Here is a 16,363-nt window from a genome sequence, read left to right as displayed (position 1 = left end):
TGCACTGAGAAAGGTTCAGGAAGTTGTCAACATGTCTTCCAGTAATCCCTCAAAGGACTGTGGGACTGAAATAAGCAGCAATCTGGCATTAAAACAGTACGGCAATAGATAAACAAATCCAAAAAGAAAATCAGCTCTGCCTCCATATCCACAGTAAGTTTCCTGATATGTAAAGATGTTTCCAAGTGTTACTTTTACCTTCACAAACCATGACCAAAACCTAGCCTTAAATAACCTGTTGTCTTTGCCTAAACTTAACTGCAATCCAGCCTTCTCACATGGCGGTCAGAGGGAAAACAACACATTCAGTTTGTTCTAGTGCCACATAATCCTCTCATAGTGTAGGAATGTAATCTTATTATTCATTTGAGATCATTTAATGTAATTCAGTGGCTGTGTTCCCTTTTGTGTATTCATTTTGAAGTTTTTGCCAATATGAAGTTATACATTGATGTAAAGAAATGCCATTTAAAGAATTTCTTAGGAACAACTTGACAAACAGTTGAATGTGAGTATTTAATGTGCCTGCTGTCATGCAATGAAATATGTTGATGTTAATGTTTGTTCGATTCATCAATTGTTGCAATGATGCTTTCTCATCACTGACAGCTTTTATGGTGTCCAAACAGCCACATTGCGTGTGTTGCCAGTTGCTCCTGTGTCCTATGATTTCTGTCAGTTGAGCAGTATCCACGTTTGTGGAGATACAATCTTGTCAAATGAACAAATGTGCTGGAAATAATACAACAATTTTTAAACTTCACATTTCCGTGCTGTCAGTGTTCAGCCCAGTGTAGCAGCCAGACGCAGGCTCGCTAATGATGCTAGTTTGTACTCAGTAAAGCAGCGACAGGCTGTATTCACACACGCGCGCGCACACACACACACACATAGCCAAAACACACATACACAAACTGTGCACAATCCCAAAACTCTGCACAAGTCTGGTGGAGAATGTGAGATAAGTATACCTGCTGATTTGTATATGTATATATCTTTGTGTGTGTGTGTGTGTGTGTGTGTGTGTTTGTCTATCTGTGTGTGTATATGTCTGTGATAGACAGAGAGCAAGGGGTGTACTGCGTCTCTACAACATTGTGGTGTCAAATCAAAGGACCACCAATCTTTACTTTAAACTAGATACCTGGAGCTACACCCCAATACAGCCACAAACACGCATGCACAGCACAGCAGCCGCTTCTCTTGTTTATCATAAGAAAAGTTGAGCTGCTCAGCATTCCTCTGTCCTGCTCGCAGCTAAATAAATAACACTCCACGAGCAGCATCTCAAAACATTATGCAGTATCACGTTGCCTGATTCCAGCACTTTTTAATACTGCTATTCTAAATTGAGAATCTTCGCAGCACAATACATGGGGTGATGTACACTCAGTGATGTGGCAGATGCAACATATGCAGCACAAAATATGTCAGAATATTGGAATAGGAACGAACTAAAAGTCATGAGATTTAGTGCCTTGTATATATGGGTTTTAGCTGACTGTCAGGAGTTGTAGGGTTTGCTAAATAGAAGTTTGAAAATGATTTGCTTCCACCGAAATATTGCTGGTATATTTGTCTTGGTATTTTCCCGAGACAAGTCTGTGTTAAAGTGGACACTAACATAAAGAAATGGAAGTCTATAAATATAGCCAAATGTGAGATTTGATGGGGTGAAGAACTGCTTTTGTACCACGAGTATAATTTATATTCTGACCAATCAAAAATAAAGTACACAGAGATATCATCTACAAAGAGCGTATATTTCACCTTAAACTAAATCTCAGCAAAGATAACTAAAGATTTAGACAAAGTATTAGATTCCATAAATTCCCAGCTTGAGGAAATACCATATGGTAGACAATGCTTCTAAAAGTTTGGTAACAGCGGTAATTTAATTTGTTCCAATTTTGTTTTTTTTGCTGTTTTTCGTCGTCAGAGAGAAAGTGAAATGTAGGTTTCTTTAAGTGAAACATTTCCTGTTTATCAATTTTTTTCTGCCCGTAATGGGTACTGAAATATATACTGAATTAATTTGAACTTTTGTTTCTGCACGATGTAAAAAAAAATTCTCTGCTGTCACTCAAACACCATGATAGTAACGTAAGCTGTTGCCATTTCCTTGTGTTTTCTGCATGTGTTAGCTTTTCTTGTCAAACACATGCATTTGTAACATCTCTGTTTGAAGTAGTGGCAGCACAACAAACCTGTTTGATCTCCTGAGTAAAAAGCATGTCGTGTAAAGGGAACGTTGTGGGTCTGAAATGCAGATGTTCGCTCCCATCTCAAATCATATCCGGTATGAAAGACTGGTGAAAACAAATTGGAGAAGGTGTATAATTTTATTATGGAAAAATACATTTGAATCATGTTTTGTTTTAAGTTTATGTCGAGAGAAAAAAAGATTAAAATTAGGAATCATGCAAAACACTAAATGTCAGAAGATTAAAACAAAATTTGGCCATTTAATCCGACCCTAACCTATAGCAAAGCATACCTGGGAACTTTAGCTTGGCACCGGTCAAGTTTACCTAACTAATAACAGATCAGTCGTTGAAACTCAATAACATAATAACCCCTGAATCTAGTTTCACTTCCTCGTGCCAAACTGAACAGTCCAGTTGGTATATTTTTGTTACAGCTACTTTTGAAGTTTGGTGTTTCCCTCGCAATACTTTTGAAAAACGTCAAAATAAAAAGTGTTTCCCAGTAACAACTTCTGTATTCAATAGCAAAAAGCTGAGCTGATTTATGATATCGGTATTATGTTGTAGACCACACTGCAGCAGTGGGTGCACCCTGAGATGAGGCAGCTCGGCAGCAATTACTGCAGCTGGATAGAAAACTAGATGGGCTAGTTCCCTCTGCACTCCCTATTACTGAGGCTGACTGTCTGTAGCTGTGACTATAACTGCAGCCACTGCTGTTATGATCATGGATGTGCCACATTCATTTAAAATGAGTTTAACTGTAACTTTACCTGTATGAAGGGTTTATGTGTGTGCAATGAACTGACATAGCTGTGCTGGCTGAGATACTGTTTTATTTAATCTATGTGCCATATTGGTAACACATCTGTCATATCTGATAGAAGCACAGCGGGTCCAAATGTGCGTGGCGTAACACTGCTTTCTCAACTAACATTAATTGGAGCAGGAAAGAGTGGTCACTGTAGATATATTGTAAACATATCAATACCACCATATTCAACCACAAATGCAGCCGTAGCATCAACAGATTTTGCTGAGGAGACAGAATTGATACTCTTCCTTCGACTAAAGAAAGTGACTGATGAGACTGCTGTAAATCTTGGAAGAATAATGGTCATGAAGGAACCACATCACCTAAACACAACCAAAGTAAGACTGGGGTTGCGTTAGACACCATAGATCTCTATAGATCACTGCTCATGTGGAGGCGGAATGAGAGCGAGCCCAGTGAATTCAATTTCTTCTGTCCGCCTGTCTGTCAGCCTGTCAGTCAGGCAGTCATGTGTCAGCGGCTTTGGATTGGAGGGCGCTCGTCTTTCTCTATCGGAGAGTTTGAGTAGAGACCTGTCAGGGGAAATTAACTCAGCTAAAGGGTCTATAGGAGCTCTCTCACACACATCTTAAGTCTCATACAAACTCTCACTTTCACCTTCAAAAGTATTATCAGCTTAGATTTGGAGGCAGCATTACAATTGACTTAGTGTCACCTTCATACACATGAGCTTCCTCCTTCCTGGTGAAAACTAACTGAGGAACTAAATGGGTGATAAATGGATTCTTGTCAGCCCACGTAATAAATAACAGAAGACACCTGAGCACAGACGGCTGCACCTTACCAACTGTCAGTGGTGGGGACAGACGACTGCATTACTGTTTGGTTTAACATGAATGTTTTTTGTTTTTTTTAATAAACTGTAAAAATCAAATAAAAAAAGGGAAGAAAAATGTAGCTCAAAGACAAAGCGAGGTTACTGAAGCACTGGCTCTGACTTAATAGCCTCATCACATCTTGGTGTGCGTGATGTTGGGTCAGGGAGCGATTTTCACATGATTACATGACTGAGCACAAGACAGTGTTCCTGCCAGTACTGCTGGAATTAAAAACAGCATTCAAATGGACCAAACCATTAATATGAATGTACATACTGCATGTAAGGAATGTCTAATTCATATCCACAGTATTTAGACGGGAACTGCTTGTGTTTTGTTTTATTAAAAACAAGCACTATTTTAAAGACACATTTGAAAGTAGGACTTTTTTTTTTAAAACATCAGCAAAGACTTTTAAGATGTGTTCATTTATGTTCATAATAACATGCAACATACTCCAAACATAATTAGCGTAAAATACTGTACACACACACACACACACACACACACACACACACACACACACACACACACACACACACACACACACACACACACACACACACACACACACACACACACACACACACACACACACACACACAGTGTTTCTATCAGGGTGAAACTGCAGCATTTACTTGAGTAGGAACTTTTTCTCCATACTACTGTGGTATCTCCAGCCAGCCAGGGCTGTGGGCATAAGTGCACTCTCACATACACACACACACACACACACACACACACACACACACACACACACACACACACACACACACACACACACACACACACACACACACACACACACACACACAGAAGCTCCATTATCTCCACACATGAGTACTGTACATGTCACAGGTGATTTTAGGAGTGACTACTGGTGGAAAAGTACTGGTGTGCTTTAAGGAGCCAAAAATCCGGAGGCCTGAACTTCAGTTCTCAGACAGAAAAAGTTGAAGAATATAAACTTCATTCCAGCTCCTGGGGATTAACATTCAATAAATTCAGTCGCCAGAAGACACCCACATACACACTCACTCTGACCAACTGGTGAGTCTTCCAGTGCATATCAGCTGTGGAGGGTTAACATGGACCATAGGTTGTCCCCCTTAAATCACTTTACAAGCAATGGGAAGGTACATTAGATTTATTTAACACTGCATATAGATATTGCACTCAATAGTAAACTGCTTCTAGTAAAACAAACAAAGTCTGACATTCATAAATATCATGTCCTTCATGTCATCTCTCCCACGTTTTGAGAAACTATTTTGAACAATCACACCATTTAATATGTCATATCATATTACCTGAACATGATATGGTCACATAGTATGCCATTGCATTATTCTGTTCATTAAAGAAATATCACGAGTCTACTAAACAGGAGTGCAGAGACTCATCTAGACTTTTGTGATATGATCTCACAGGCAAGAGCATAATGATATAACAACAACAATTAACAATTTCAGTTGAAGCCTTTGTCAAAATCAGAAGCATCTTTCCTCACAATATTATAATGTTCCTAGAGTAAGAGGAAGGTCAGTTCTCTGTGGAAGAAAACCTGCAACTGAATTCGAAGTCGTGAGTTTTCATTCAAACCTCTGTTCAAATGAATTCTTACATACTAGTTTTGGAGAAGTGTGGAGAGAAAATGAGATATCCTTAATTATTCCATCAATATGTAGTAAAACTGGATTATGTCACATGACAAAATACAAAAACAGAGGGTCAGAAAAACCAAATCCTATTGTTTGAGACAGAATAATAAAGTGACAAAGCTTCAGAGGAATGTCAAAAAAATGTTGTCAGTGTCTGGGAAACAAGTGACAGTAAAGGTAACTTTTTTTTATATATATATAGTTTCCATAGCAGTTGTGAGAGAAAATCGTGTTTTAAACTCAGTGAGAGAAAGTGAAGATTTTCTTTGTTTTTGTACAAGCAGCCGAGAGGTCATATCTAGGTCCAGTGGTAAAGTCGAATTACGGTTTGTAATTAAGGGCTACTTGCCAACAGTCTAAATTACCCCATGACCCTTATTCCTTTTACTTTAGGGAAAATAAAAATGAAAGAAAGATCAAAGAATTACTTCCATTTGATAATGACCTGCACTAACTGGATAGGACCCACTTCAAAGTCTGGTACAACAGGGAGCCGAGCGATATCAGCGGGAAGGAAAGTGATGCGTGGGGCTGGGCTTGAAGAAAGCACTGTGGGTGGTGAAAGCATCAAAATGAGAAGTAAGGAAGGTCAATGTCTGGCCATATTTTCAGCAGCCCCTAAGCTGTGCAACCTGGGTTTATCTTTGGGGAAAAGTGGAGCCCCTCAGAATATCTTTGAAGATTAGAGGAAGTTTACACTCCTTTATGAGGTGCTGACTCTTCATAGGGTGTGGTATTAAAGCACAAAACAGTTGTCTTTGTTGCATAAGTAGATCTAGAAAGGCTTTTAGCTTTGTTCAATATTTTTTGTTTATGACTGTTTGTTGAATTTCAGGGACTGATGGTGTTTTCACGTATGGTCCTTTTTGAACGAATGGAACTCAGTCCCCTTAAAGTGGACCAAAAAGTGTGACAATCACAACAGGGGTTCTTTTTGCATTCACATTGTGAGTTAATTTGAAAGAGGACTTACTTCTCTTTCTGGTCCACTTTAGCGCTGATGGGGCCTCAGTCCTGTTTCTGTTCACACTACACAACGATCAGCCCTCCCAGGTAGAATTTTTGGTTCTGAAAACATTCTGGGAATATGATGTCGTAGGTATGGTATCAGCTAGAAATGTACGTTGTTGGTCTTTCCATAATGTTCCTCCTTCAAGTTAGACTAACAATCTCTAAGAACATTCTAAAAATATTTTGTGCAAACATTCCTAAAATGTTTTTCATAACATTGTCAGAACATACGCAACATTACGCCCTAATTAGGGCCCGAGCACTCCTAATGAAGTGGTCGGGGTCTTCGGGAGTCATCAGAGGACTCCGAGTTCGGTTGGAGTGCTCATATATGCGCATATTTTTTTTTTATTTTGAGGGCTGAAGGGGACAAAGTGTGAAAACACCCTCAATGTGATTTGTTTCCTTGCACGTTTTTTTTTGTTTACTTTGTTTCAATAGATCTGTTATCCTAAAAATCACAGGATCTGAAGCATTGCATAACATTTATTATACAAGCTGTATAATATCCTCAACGTTTTCACTTCAAATCTGCATCTAAATAAAAGCCACTGCGATAGGAAAAAAGAAATCTTCCTCAACTATCTTGTTTGTCAAGACGGAGATTGGGGCTGGAGCTTTCCGCTCGTCTCCCAGGCCATTAAAAATAAATGCCACAAACTGAGAGTGACAGACGGAGTGAGAGAGGCTGTGACAAAGACTCATTTAAACGCCGCGGCATAACGGAACAACTTGAGCACCGAGTCCCACATAGGCTGCCCAAACCACAAAACAGTCCTGGCTCTAATCTCAAACATTTATTCAGATCAGACAACTACACCGAATTCCTCTGAGGAGCATCTCTGCAGGATATAAAAAGAATCAGGAAGGAAGAAGCGGGAAGACGGAGAGATCAACGAACTGATATTGAGGGAAAGAGAAGGGGAGGCCAGAGAGGCACAGATAGAGAAAATAGGCAAAAATGCAGGCAGAAAAAGAGAAAAAAATAATAAGACGAGATTGTGAGAGGGTGATGCCTCTTTTTTTAGTCTGTATGAAGAGGCAAAGTGACTCCAGGTCCCTGGTGATTACATAAAGTAAAGAGGAGGAGGAGAAGAGGAAGAGTGGAAACAAGAGTGTATGAAGGAATACATCTCTAGACTCACCAGACTGAAACCAGCTCAGACTGAGGCCATCTAATGAGATGAGAATACAGATACATATGAAGCAAACACTGTTAGAGGCCTGAAGAAACCCAGATTAGAAAACAAATTCCCAACCATTCTGGCATCTTTGTATATTACTTACTTAACTAAGATGAGTCACCAGGGAGAATGTTGCCTCTCAGTTAAGAAACAAATCAACACTCTCAGTGGTTTGTTATGCTTTTTAGTAGAGTAGACAGTGCTTCATTGCTTAGAGTGAGAAAGTGGCAATAAGGGATTTTAGTGTAAAATAGAATATAGAAAATCAAGGCTGTAAGAAATGAATCACAGAATGTTAAGTGATGATGTGAAGACAGAGGAAATGCTTGATATATTCATGAAGTTATTAAAGAAGACTTCCAGTCCTTAATGTGGCTACTGTGGCTCTAAGTGTCATGCAATCTGCACCCAGAGATTTGGAGAAATGAGCAGTCACATCAAACTAGGGATGTGGCATGATGTTCAAATATTGAACATATACAAAATCAATAGAGAACTCTTTAAAAATATCACTGAACCCTTGTGCCTGTATGTTCATTGTTAATACCATTACCATACATTAGCACAGCTTTATTACACCATGGCCTTATGCTGTCGGACATCAGGACACCAGTGCTTACCCTGCACACATCCTTCTATTAAGCTGTAATGTGATCTATAAAACCATAGCTTTGATGGGAAAAGAGCTTAACATTGACCTGTGGTCCATCACTGGTCCATTATCAAGCCTCTCCAGTATCCCGATGAGCCTCACAAGTAATAACTGCCTTTTTGCTATGACAAAGAAAAAAAATGTGCCTGGATATTGTGGCATGTTAGATAATTACACCAATTGCTTATGTGTGTGAAAATATACACCACAAATGTCTGTGTATGTGCACGTGCTTTATAAATGCATGTGTGTATAGCACATACAGTTCATTGTGCTCCACTCAGCAGTGCTTGGAAGGGTTTGTGTCTCTGTGAATGTGTATATGTGGCACACAGAGCTAATTACAGTGACTCTTATCCAAGGAGAAAGCATCCCTTGCTTGCACTCACAGCTAAAAAGGAGAACCACAAAGAGATGCCCCTCTAAATATAGCTGGAATTCTTCACAAAGGGTAAAAAGAAGGAGAGGGGATATGTCGTATGGGAAGGGTTGTGTGTGCGTGAGTCGGTAGAAAGAACAAGGATGGTACAGGGCGTTTTGTTCATGATAATGTATGTCCCTCTCTCTCTCTCTCTGTGTGTGTGTGTGTGTGTGTGTGTGTGTGTGTGTGTGTGTGTGTGTGTGTGTGTGTGTGTGTGTGTGTGTGTGTGTGTGTGTGTGTGTGTGTGTGTGTGTGTGTGTGTGTGTGTAGGATGTACACAAGGGACTTGTGATGTAAAAATGTGAAAATGCATCGTTACTCTAATCAGCTAATGAATTGGCCACTACTCTGATAATGTCACTTAAAGACTTTGTGTGTGTGTGTGTGTGTGTGTGTGTGTGTGTGTGTGTGTGTGTGTGTGTGTGTGTGTGTGTGTGTGTGTGTGTGTGTGTGTGTGTGTGTGTGTGTGTGACACAATAAAGAAAACAGAATATGAGACAGAAGAAGTGACTGAAGATGAGCTTCACTTCTCTCCTCTACAAATGACTCATTGAATAGATTCAGTGCGAGTTCAGTTTTTAATTTGTCAGTCAGTCGTAGAGCATCATGGGAGATGAGCCTCCACAGGGATACAGTCCAACACTTGGCGTTTAATCCATCATCTGCCAGTGAAGGAGAGGGATAATCCCATGAATGAATGGCTGGTTAACCCCACAGTGCCGTGGTCAATACTGTACATGTGTCAGAGCTTGACCTTTTCATTGACTGGTTCACACTAATCTGCAGCGGGTACGTTGGACCAACCATGACAGGACTGCTCCTCAGGGTGGCAGACTTTGAGCAACATGATCACTTTTCACACAGAGCGGTTTTTACTAGATTCATCTTTCAGTTTCAGAGTAAAGAATGATCTAAATATGTAGTTAACATCTTGGACGAGCACAAGATTCACTTGGTTTCAGGGTGCTATCTACTTATTCATGCATGCGTGTTTTTGCTCAGTTGTGATCTTTCCCTCAACTCACATGCAAATGAGCCTTTTGCTATTGGCTAAAACCAGGACTGGGAATTGAATTCAAAGAAACAAGAGAGGGAAGTCAAACTAATCTGGTCCCAACTGTAGAAACAGTGGAAAATATTCACATTGATAACCTGACTTCAGCTGATCTCAGGTTATTCGATGAATTATTCTATCAATGAAAATTCACATTGTCCAAAGAAGCACATGTAAGAAGATGGAACCAGTAAATGTTTGTCAGTTATACTGAAAAATGATTTGCATCAAAATTACAATGCAAAGAAATACTATTGTGTACTTTAATCTGCTAAATCTGAGCACGAGCCGATTTTTTTCTTCTGCAGAGAAGCATTCTTTCCTACTACTCATCAAATCTGCCATCATCAGTAGCAAGGCGTATGTGCACCTGGCTTTTAAAGAGAACGTGAGATGACACTCTCTGATTGGTTTATTTCATGTTGCTCCCAGAATACACCTATGATTCATTAAAAGACTGAGTACAAACCATTTGAACCCATTTATTCGTTATACTTTATTCTTAGATTATCAGGTGTTAAAAGAGCAAAAGTGGATTTGAACATGTCTTAAATGCACTGGCTCAATGCGCGTTGGACTTTGCAATTAGATTATAGAAACCATGGCCTAGGTCTCACACAGTCCACCAGAATAAAAATCTGATATAATCTCACACAGTATGGATTGCATTTATTCACTGTGGCAGCCCAAACATAACAACTCTACCATTTATTAATGACCTGTGTTAAACAGCAGTTGTTATACACACGCTGGATTCATTAGAACAAGCCTGAGCCACCAGATGGTGTGCATTGAGCTGAGGACAGATTCTCATATTCTACTTGTTTATTTCTCTTAGTGGTAAAGTTTCTAGAAGTGGTAAAAACTTTGCTGGATCTGGTTTGGATGACAGTTCATTTTGTTACATTGTGTTAAGGATTGGTCAGCCAGTCTTTGCCAAACAGATGAAATGTAAGGCATATGTTTTAATCCCCAGAAGAATTTTATCTCTTATCATTCTTGTCATGTTACTAGACATGGAAACATATTGTTCTATCCTCACTGCTGATGACAGCATTCCTCACACTGATACATGAAAGACACACACAAGCTTCATTCAGGCTGGGAAACAAAGAGCTGAACAGATTCTTATCATTCTGGCCCTAGCCTACTTTTCAGTTTAAAGTTATTTGTTTCTACATTGGTGCTTATTTAAAAGTTCTAAAAATATTTTTCTCATTTTACTTACCTGAGTTACTCATTGTAAATCATTAATGTCTGAACTAAAAAAACAAAACCCTACCAATTTCTTCGGTCTATCTCCATATTTATCTCACATCAGGTTTAAATTGTTCAGGAATCAAGTGAAAACTGAAGATATGGTGTGATGTGATTATAGGCAGCTATGTGTGCCAACAAGGCCTCTGAAACGTCCAGAGTCAATTCCATTAGGGGGTCTATTAAACTGGAAAACCTCAGTCCACTGTGAATGAAGCAAAGAGAGCCAGAAGCCAGTACTGAAGATAAATCCCCTGAATCCTTCACAGGTCTGTCTGACCTACTTTTTCAAGGTAGTGATTCTTATCTGCCAGAGACAAACTTCCTTCTGACCTGAATCTATATTCTCTTTAATGGTATGTGTTGCACTCCGTTTATTCAAACACAACCCCAGGACTTTATATAGAGTGTCAGCATATTGCATAGTTGATTAGAGACTGAAGACTGTATCTAAAATTTGTTCTTGCCCTATTTCTCACCAGAAGCTTTGAGTTGTATGCTTTTGATATAAATTTGTAAAAGTTGCAAAGACAAAGAAAACAACAATGGATTGTCAACACCTTAAATGCCAACAAACAAGGAAAGTTCAGCAAAGTTTGAAATAATACAAAGCTCTTGAAATATCTGAGTGTGCTGATTATCTCTGTAGTTCTCACCTGTACTGAGCCTGGAAATGTTCCTGGACAAAACTGTGTCGACTTCGAGGATGCTGTGTGCTTGCTAAACTGGGACTGGAAGGATTCTTCAGCGAACTGGGTCCCTGCAGGTGGAGAGATGGACAAAAAAGGAAAGAACGTAAGGATACACTTACACTGCCTTTACATATAAAAAATAATACTTTTTAGCAAAATGCACAAAAACGAGTGAAAATGCAAATACACACCATCACTTTCCACAGAATGATAAAAAAAAAATTAAAAAAAAGACACTGAACATTAGTTTTCTCATTCTGTGTCTGTCTTCAGTCTGAAAAATTGCATACCATCTGTCTTTACTTATCTGCTCAAATTAATATCAGAAGTTTAGAGCAAAAAACTGTACTTTTTGCAGACGCAAACGCACTGCTCAACTTTGTCACCACCTGCAGCTGCTGGTCCAAAGCAGAAGAGAAAAGTTGTGAGAAGTAGCATTAACCATCTGAAGCTCAAAATCAGGAAAACAAAAGAGCTGGAAGTGGATGTTAGGAGATCCAGGACTATTTCTATTCAGAGTGGGGATGGTGCAGGAGTACAAATACCTGAAAGTCTACTTGGACAGCAAACTGGACAGAATCAGAAATTCAGTGGCTTTTTACAGGATCAGCCATAGTCAGCTCTTTTGTCAACAGAGGCTCTGGTCCTTAAAAGTATGTGGATGTTTTATGAGTCTGAGGTGACTATAGTGCAATTTCTATGCTGTGCTCTGCTGGAGTGAAAAGATGAACGTGAACAATACCAACAAACTTTTCAAAAGTCCGGTTCAGTCCTGAGGGGAGGAGCTGGAAAATGTGCATGTGGAGAGGAGGATGTTGTCAAAACTCGCAACGTCTCTCACCTTCTGCACAGTGCTTTGATTAGCCAGCAGAGCCATTCAGTCAGAGACTAAGACTCCAATGAACATCACGAGAGGTACTTCCTTCCTGTCAGCATCCAGTTATTCAATTCCTCCTCTTTCTGTTTAAGTTTTTGTGGTTTTGTGTATTTTAGTAGTTTTATTTTTACAACTGTTATAAATCAATTTCCCTGAGGGAGTGATACAAGTTTTCTCTGACTCTCTGATTCGAACCAAATGTAATGCTATACATGGGTGGAAAAAGAACAACTAACACTTATACTTCACACTTTTCCAGCATTGTTTAAAGAGAATATACAAAAATAAAATTGAAGTAATAAGGTGTCTTTAGAAAGGAGTAATATGTTTAAACAGACATACGGATATAGATGGAAAGAGAAACAGAGAGAGAGAGAGAGAGAGAGAGAGAGAGAGAGAGAGAGAGAGAGAGAGAGAGAGAGAGAGAGAGATAAATTGTCAGTGTTTGTGCTACTGTGTTTGTGCCTCAATCAAGAGAGCATCTACTGTGCAAAAAAAACATGTTTTAGAGCAGGTAGGGATTTTATCTGGGAGAGCAGGAAAAGTTTAAAAGGTAAACAGTGGAACAGTCAACACAGACTGGAGTCATAGAAAGATTTGAGATGTCAAACGTCCGCAGCATCATGATGATGCCTGCTGAATAAACTAAATAGCAGTGATACCTTCCACGCTGTGTCAGACTTAGCAGGAGGGCAGAAAGAGTTCAAAGATAAATATAAGAGTAAAAGAATGATGGCTATGAATACAAAATGGACATGAATGACTCGGGGAAAACAGAGCAACAGATTGCTGCATCTTTATCTGAAAGAGATGAATTCAAAGATGTGAGCTGACACTAGCTGGTAATGACTGATTTAACACACAGTAGGACATATAACACAAGCACTGAGTTAAGTCCATGTCTGCTACTACATTAAAAACCTGGTGTACATTCAAGGCTCCTTCTGTATTTATATGAATTACAGATAAAAGTTTGACTGACAGAATAAAAATAAAGTTATATTTTTCTTTTACTTAATCTGAGGAGAGGAATGCAAGATCTACTGTACAAGCAGCAATGTTAATCAGACAAAATAACAGAAAAGATAAAACCAAACTAGAAGTTCAGTACCAGGCTGAAGTGCAGGGCCCTTCAGAGAAAAAAAATGTGCCTATTGCTGCTGTTTCCTGCTTTGTGATGTGGATGATGGAACTCATTCTGTTTGTTCAGGGTGAAGTTTCAAGTAATCACTTCTAAGTAAGTATTAAATACTATGTACATACTAATTAGAAAACATAATATTCAAGTTCAAACGCTTTTGGGACTCATATTAAGCAGCAAACAAAGCCATAGTCCACTGAGATACGAGAGCCTGGTCTCACCCACCATCCCATCTTTCATAGTGTTTTCAGATATAATGACAATCTAACTTTGATGAAGCTTTTCTTTTGTTCAAACAAAATCCAATCAACGTTGCATTGACTCTGAACAATGAGCTGCTTTTGGCATCTTTGAAATCTTCTCCAAGGCTGGCTCTTTTCTGAATATATAATGAGCCCAAAGCTCAAAGCCCAATAAACATGTGAGGCAGTTTGTTTTAAAACTCTACTTCAGCCCATTTTAAGACCTGGCCATTACTTGAATATTCATCTCTATAAAGTGGATAAAAACACAGTATAGAAGCACATTATCCTTTAAACCACTGCAAAAAGCACTTGCAATATGTCAGTGTGTTCGAGTACGTTTTAACTATTTAAAAAAATTCAACTCGGTGAAGCAATACAGAGAATGACGTGAAACAAAATGGATAAAGGTGTCTCTGTGTGTGAATCAACCTCTAGCAGCAAATGGCTGTGTGTTGTCAGAGATTGGAAAAAAGATTAATCAGCACTGGGTACCAGTGATTCAGCGGGAGCAATTTGAAGTTGACTTCACTTTTGTGCTGGTAAGTTTGGTGAGAGGTGTGTGCAAAATGAAAAAACAGAATCGTCCACAAGTCTCATATCTTGGATATTCACATGGCTTGGGGTTAAATCATGTGATTTTAAAACTCCATTAAGCCATGTTTCTTCTTGATCATTGAATCAAATTATATATATATTTTTGTGTTTCTTTTGTATCGATTTGTGAACATTTTACAAATAAAACAAAGTCAAAGTATTTTTTAATAGCAATTGTCTGTATTTTACATGAGTATATGATCATTCATTTGCAAATCCCACATTAAGCTGTGTCTAACTCCCTTTCTCTCAGTTTTGCCCTCTTTTTCATCTCTTCTCTGGAGGACAAAAGAGAACAATCCTCAGACCCTCAGAGAGACTAGGTTACAAATATCACCATGGAAACCCTGGCCTCATTCCCCCCGATGAACATGTGGGAACAGGGAACTTTTTCATTAGTCAGTGCGTGGCCTAAAAATAAAGAAAAATGCTCATCATCAGAGCCATTTGTGGAAGCATTTGCCATTCTACAAAATTTCAAAAAACATTATTTCAAGTTTTTTGTTTTTATTTTTTATTTATGAGGGTTAATTGTACAAATCGAAGTAAAGATCCATTCTAGTGTTTCTTTTTTAATATTGTCATCTCTTCTCATGAAAGCACAAGGACAAATACAGCACAAAGACAAATACAGCAACTACAATTGCAAGCAGCTTTCAAATATGCACAGATGTTGTTGTTTGCAAAGTGCAAAAAGGTTTCTGGATTCTGACAGACAGCGTGAGTTGTTAAGCGATGAAATATATCACCTTCAATAGGATCCGTAATGTTCCAACGTTCTCCTTCAGCTATTTAACTGTCTACAAGTACTTATAAAATACATGAAACTGTATATAAAACTGACATGCATTCCAAAATGTAAATGTCACTGAGATGACGTAATATAAAATGTCTTGTAATTCCTACTTTTGTGCACTGAAGTTACCTTTAGGTCTATTTCTGGGAGAACACTTACATCAGATTTAACCTTTATTACAGACTTGAATACATTTGTGTTTGGTTGTGACTCTGCTCGAGTGACGCCCTAGAATAATGACACACAGTCTCTGAGATCACAAATAGAGCCTGAGAATCACAACATTTGAATGATTGAACCCAATGGGAGCAAAGAAAATAATTTTGCAAATGCGAAGGAGACTGGGGAGATGAGTTGCAGATCTGTAGTTGGCTTTGTGGGAGCGATATGGTGAGCAGAGAGCAGGCGAAATGAATGAACGCTACCTCAGTTATAAAGAACCTTAACTGGATGGGACAGACTGAAGTGGTAAACGATTAAGCATAAAGAGGCTTATGAATAGAACTGACTCCATGTCTGCTTGAACTGCTATTTATACCTTTAATAATGCATGAAAAACTTTTTGATACCAGTACCAATACCAATATATTTACTTTGCTACTGGTTCCTGAAAAATACTTTTTACAAATACTTTTTATACAATTGATTTTAATAAAAAATAAAATGTACATAACACATTAGGGTTCAAATCTTTAGTTTTGTTGCAGGCAAGAGGGGGAGGATGTAACAAAGGTTAACACGTCAACAAATGTCTTGTATGCATATTTACTGGTGTTCCCTAAATACCTCACATTCTCACATGTTGGTTACCACTGGAATTGATCAGTTTTTACTAACAAATGGTAATACGAACAAGGTTTCCAGATTATAATTACAACAAATAAATTGAAGCTGTGAGCAAAAAGTAGCAGAGACAAG

General features: G+C 38.7%; 1 protein-coding gene across 1 annotated transcript in view; it reads right to left on the bottom strand.

Annotated features, from left to right (window-relative positions):
- The window catches only part of usp43a (ubiquitin specific peptidase 43a), a 99,477-nt gene that overhangs the window by 52,036 nt on the left and 31,078 nt on the right, over positions 1–16,363 (bottom strand). The window contains exon 3 of the mRNA XM_069697225.1: positions 11,757–11,860. Coding sequence (XP_069553326.1) covers positions 11,757–11,860 — 104 coding nt within the window. The remainder of the gene's footprint in view (positions 1–11,756; positions 11,861–16,363) is intronic.

Source organism: Brachyistius frenatus, unplaced genomic scaffold (genome assembly GCF_029030835.1).
Source record: "Brachyistius frenatus isolate BFR_SWC_R1_liver_20210118 unplaced genomic scaffold, ASM2903083v1 Contig_23, whole genome shotgun sequence".
Classification (NCBI taxonomy): domain Eukaryota; kingdom Metazoa; phylum Chordata; class Actinopteri; family Embiotocidae; genus Brachyistius; species Brachyistius frenatus.
Note: the sequence above shows the minus strand (reverse complement) of the source record. Positions and strands in the feature narration are given on the sequence as shown.